Below are 5,881 nucleotides of genomic sequence, written 5' to 3'. Positions count from 1 at the left end.
ACATGGTTGATGTTATGATGTTACATTCAGTACTGCTCTGTTAGACATGTCTCCACTAGTACAATACTGGCAGGACTATTATGGGAGTAACCAGCCACTTTCCTGACTGGAATTCCATAAAATTGTTTGCATGCCTAGAACTATAAAACTGTACAAAATCCCACAGCTAGGGATATCATAGGCCCTAGAGGGAAACCTATTGTCATTTTCAAAATAAATGGTCATGTTGTCAAACTATCTTATAAATATTTATGTTTATTATCAGACATCTGGGCTACAACCTTGGATAGAAAAGCTTACTATTTCAGTGGCAATGGATAAAGCAGAAACTGATCCAAGTGATGGTGAGTGCCTGTGAGTGCTCAGCCTTCACAGGAATATCTGTAACAACTCTCCTGTGGCTCAGAGACCATTGTGAAAGAGCGAACAAGAGAATGTAAGAGCTAGAGCATGGGAGGAGTGCTATGATCCGCTGAATTCTGGAACGAAATGGCCATTGTCTGCATTCACTCCCAACAGCTGTGGTTAACTGCAGAAGACCTATACAAGATCAAGCTAGTCAGAGCTCCATCATGGATAGAAAGGGAGCTCCTGAGGTAACAGCCCTAGCTGAGGAGCTGTTGGGGATTAATGGTGGTTGTGGGCACCTTGTAGGCACCATGTTGCAGTGGATAGCTCCATACCCCTGCTGATACAGACAGTATTTATTAGAAACAGTGAAATATAAATATCTGCATATATACATAAATATATATTATATCTATTAGTATACATAAATGAAATTCTTAAAGAAATATAAAAATTTAATGTATTGTAGCTTTTGTTAAATTGTGCTAAACATCAGAATTTTGCTGCATAATTTTTGCTATGCTTTCCATAAAAATAAACTGGATATTCTATCAGATGATGGCTATACTACTTGCCTTCACTATATTAGTCATTTTGCTAATGTATGTATCTCAGTAAACTGCACAGCTAAAAATCTTCATCAAATTTTATAGAAAGGACATCTTTTTAGTTTAAATAACTAGTCATCTTAATCCTAATCAGGGGATATAAAAGGACTCACCTAACAACAAGAATTAGATTATTAACATACTGCATCCACTCATTTTTCCCTATAATTAAGGGTGGCTAAAGCAGATAAACTGAGACTGCCTGCATCACCAGTAGCTAACATAGTGATGAACAGTCTCTTTCACGTTCAAAAACTCCTCCAATTAAAGCAACAAAGTTCAGAGAATTGACCTAGAATTTTACATTTTTAATAGTTCTTATAGGAATTTCATACACGGGCACTTCATCTACATTACTCCCTTTATTTTTCCCATTACACCTCCTCCAGTGTCACCCCACCTCCAAAACTCATGATCTCTTCTTTATTAGTTAATATCCCTCAACTGAAGAGTGGGTAAAGAAAATATGGTACAACTACAGAATAGAGTACTACATAGCAGAAAAAAATGACATTTTGTAATTTATGGGCAAATGGATGGATCTAGAAAACATCATATCAAGTGAGGTAACCCAGACACAGAAAAATAAATATCATATGTATTCCCTCATAAGTGGCTTTTAGACATAAAGAAAAGAAAAATCAGCCTACTATTTGCAACTTGAAAGAACCTGGAGAACAATGAGGACCCTAAGAGAGACATACATGGATCTAATCTACATTGGAAGCAGAAAAAGACAAGATCTGAGTAATTGGGAGCGTGGGGACCATGAGAAAAGGTAGAAGGGGAGGGGAGAGAGAGCAAAGGAGGGGAGCAGAAAAAAATATATAGTTCAATAAAAACAATTAAATAAAGGAGACTAGAAGAAAGTGGAAAATTGCTACAAATGGCAAAGTGGGCCTGGAATCATTAGGGAAATCTCTCCAGCAGCCATTACACCAGAGAGCAAGTGTCTATAGTGTGTTCCCTATAATTGGCTCTTCCCCTTCCACTTTAGGTCTCAACAGGATCCCAAAGCTTCTGTCAAACTTGCTGTCAGTGGACAGCTACCAGCTAAGTCCTTGGCCGAAAACATGCACTTAGGAGAGAAATCAAGCTCAACTGGAAAATATATGGGAAGATAAATAGGCGCAAGAAACTTGTCTTCTTCTAATATTGCAGCTGGGACTGAAATTTAAGGTTTGGAAGGTAGAATCTGTGTTATCTAAAGATCCATGTAGGTTTTAAAAGTAAGACTTAAGTGGGACTATGTTCTTAGAAATTGACCTCACCTACCCATCCCCCCTTACCTCTCCACTTCCCAACCCTGAATGTCATTTTCTCCCTCTTTACTCAGATTTCTGACCTTTGGTGAATAGAATTATCTCACATGTAAATCTGGGGTGTGAGATGAATGCTGAACTGGAAAATATCTGACTGTGGAATCCGTTACCTTCTGGTTGTTCTCTGGTGTGAGGAGGACAAGGTGGACATCTAATGACAAAGGAAACAGTGAGTGTAATTCCTGGCCGCAGTGCGAGGCAGTCACAGACACCTGAACCAAAACAAAACACTTTCTGTCAGGGAAGTGGACTGAGATCAAACATGCTTGTCTGTGTTCCAAATTTCTCAATATTCACAATGTTTATATTTCAATTTCTTCTTCAGAATTCTGCTTTTAAAATAATGTTTGATCTCTGTTGAAACACATGGATTGACAATGTGCCTTTCCCTCTCTGAGGATTGGATAAAGGTGGGGTGGGAGGGTGAGTGGAGGAAATGGGAAGAGGAGAGGGAGTGGGAACCTGGGATTGGTATGTATAATGAAAAAAGATAGTTTATTCTGTTATAAAAAATAAACACATAGAGGAAAGAAAAGAAGAATACATGACTTGAGTATTAATTTTTATTTAGCTAGAGACAATGTAAGTGTTAATGATAGGACACAGACCTCATGTAATTTCTTTTAACCTTCGAAAGGCTTCAAACAGATTTTGGCTCTTCTCCTTCATTGTGCTGGCAGTCTGCAATCTACAGGATGGCACAGCAGATACTGGAATTAACATGATAGGTGCAGATAGTGTGAGTTTGAACCATTGATTATGCACCAACATTCTCACCTTCACCTGATTCTCTGCTGCTCAAGCCTGAAACTGATAGAATCTTTTTCAAGTCAGCACTAGGAAACATCTTGATTAGCTCCTGTACCTATTTAAGTCTCCATTCAAGATTTCCATCAGTCTGCTTTTCTACCCTAGCTGTCCAGAGAGAAGGTAATACAGGAAACACATCCATCAAAGAGAGTGAGTATATTCAGAATTCCCCTTTGCCAAATTGTAGAACTATCAAGAAAAATCTTACTGGGAATAAAAACAAGAATCCACATCTCCCCAGTCCCTTCTGTATATGGTGGGCTACACAGAATACGCTGAAGTTGGCCTCTCCATGTTACAAAACGCAATTAAAGAAAATAATGAAATCTCTTGCAGCAGATGGCTCAAAGGTTTCTCTGAATTTAAGCCTTTATGTCAGTGTTTTGGGGATGCTCATAACTGTCCTAGTAAACTCAGGGTTCAAAGGCACTGGCACTCACTTTGTTAAGAAAAGAACTTTGGTTTCCTTAGCACTTTAGACAAAATCATAATGAAAGGGAGCATCAGACCTGACGCCCTGATTTTAAACCTTTAACCACATTCCTGCTATATTGTTGTCCAAGAAACAAAAACACTCTAAAATGGAGATAATCCTCCCTTAGTGCCAAGCATGAACCACCACTTTCTGAGTGGGTGTTTCCCTAAGGGCATCCCAAAGACTTATTCCGAAATTGATTGATCATATATGCATCATTCTATCACAATTATATTATACTCCAGGCCACTTTGAAAATGTTGTCTTAAATGTATTAGCAAATAATTGAGACAATTGTGTAAATAGGGTAAATTTTCCTAAAGGAAAAATTACAAAAATTACTAAAGTCATAATATGTGATATAAAACACTTTCAGTTTTATTCTAAAATAATGCCACCTGCACCACCACGAGTATGATGCAGCAGTTACATCTAGAAGTGTCAGTGGACACTGAAACCATTTCATTACAATCAGTGACATCTGCCTTCTTTTTCATAATTTCAGCAGTTCATGGATGCTTTAATAAATATTTCCATTCAATCTTTTAAATATGTTTTAATAATCCTCATGACACTACATGAATCAGCTATGATATGGAAAATATATTGTCAGCTATAGAAGAAATGCTGGGATTTTTTCTGTAGAAGGACAATGGAGCTTTTCATCTCCTCTAAACTTACTGGAGCAAGTCACAGAAAATGCTACTATTTCACTTGACCCAGTCAAGTGTTCTTTTTCTCCTCTCTGATACTAGAATCATGGAAGCAATGACTGAAAGAAAAAATATTACTGAGATCACCAAATTCATCCTCCTGGGATTCTCAGATTTCCCGCAAATCACAGTCCTGCTCTTTGTTATATTCCTCACAATTTACATTACAACGCTCACCTGGAACCTCTCTCTCTTTGTTTTAATAAGGTTGGATGCCCACCTCCACACACCCATGTATTTCTTCCTCAGTAATCTGTCCTTTATAGACATTTGCTACATAACCACAACGATCCCCAATATGCTTTCCAACTTCTTTCAGAAAGAGCAATATATCAGCTTTGTGGGCTGCATTGTTCAATACTTTATCTTTTCCACGATGGGACTGAGCGAATCTTGCCTCATGACAGCCATGGCCTATGACAGGTATGCTGCCATTTGTAACCCACTGCTCTATTCATCAATCATGTCACCCACCCTGTGTGCTCGCATGGCAATGGGAAGCTACACAGCAGGGCTCATAGGTTCTTTATCTCAGGTATGTGCCTTGCTGCAGCTGCACTTCTGTGGACCTAATGTCATCAGACATTTCTTCTGTGACATGCCCCAGCTGTTAAATCTCTCCTGCACTGACACTTCCTATGCACAGGTCGTACTTGCCATAGCAACAATATTGTTTGGGCCTACAAATGGCTTAGCCATCATGGTATCTTATGGCTATATCTTCTTGTCCATCATGAAGATCACTTCAGCTAAGGGCAGGTCCAAGGCACTCAACACCTGTGCTTCCCACCTGACAGCTGTTTTCCTATTCTACACCTCCAGTGCCTTTGTCTACCTGAGTTCCAGCTCTGGTGGCTCCTCCAGCTTACATAGATTTGCATCTGTCTTCTACACTGTGATGACGCCATTGTTGAACCCTTTGGTTTATAGTCTGAGGAACAAGGAAATCAGAGATGCTATAAAGAGGTTACAGAGGAAGATGAAATGCTTCTAACAAAAGTTTTTGAGATTTGTCACTGATTGGCATGTCAGTAAGAAAATTCCTACATACATTGAACAGAGGCTCAGCTTGATACAGATTATGCAGCAATATAGACCATAACTGATTTGATACTACTGAAACATTATCCTTATAAATCGTGGAGGCTTATATTTTTCTTGTTCCATCAGAAATAGCCTCCTGTTTCATTATTTATCCACAGTATTTGTGAAACATCTAAATTTATAAATTTTTGCTGCTGCAGTTGAAGTTGCCTGGGTCTCACCTTACAGAAGATGCCTGGATGGAGCTCCCTGGCTCCAGAAGCCTTGTCTGACAAATGGACCAATGCAGCATAATAAAGACTTTGTGGGTTGTTCTATGTTTTGGAGCAAGGAACCTCTGTTTGAAGGAATAATGTAATGCAGGCTTGACTATACCTCCTGGAAGCAAAGTACTTCTCCTAGTTGCAGTGTTCCTAAGAAAAATCAGTCCTAATCATATGTCAAGTTTTGTTAAAATACTTGTCACTACTGACTACTACCTAAGTTCAGAAGACATGGTTTAAGTCTTCAGTAGTAATGAAAGATATGATTTGTTCAGAGCTATTTAATATGAGTGTGCTT

The 5,881-nt window shown here is 38.7% G+C and overlaps 1 protein-coding gene across 1 annotated transcript; it reads left to right on the top strand.

Annotated features, from left to right (window-relative positions):
- The first annotated feature begins 4,322 nt into the window (after positions 1 to 4,322).
- On the top strand, positions 4,323 to 5,270 carry LOC101993027 (olfactory receptor 5AN1-like). Its single transcript, XM_005369684.1, has one exon. It carries the CDS (start codon positions 4,323 to 4,325, stop codon positions 5,268 to 5,270), a length of 948 nt encoding a protein of 315 aa, XP_005369741.1.
- Positions 5,271 to 5,881: the final 611 nt, after the last annotated feature.

Source organism: Microtus ochrogaster, unplaced genomic scaffold (assembly GCF_000317375.1).
Source record: "Microtus ochrogaster isolate Prairie Vole_2 unplaced genomic scaffold, MicOch1.0 UNK56, whole genome shotgun sequence".
Taxonomy (NCBI): Eukaryota; Metazoa; Chordata; class Mammalia; order Rodentia; family Cricetidae; genus Microtus; species Microtus ochrogaster.
This window is presented reverse-complemented; position numbering and strand designations above follow the sequence as displayed.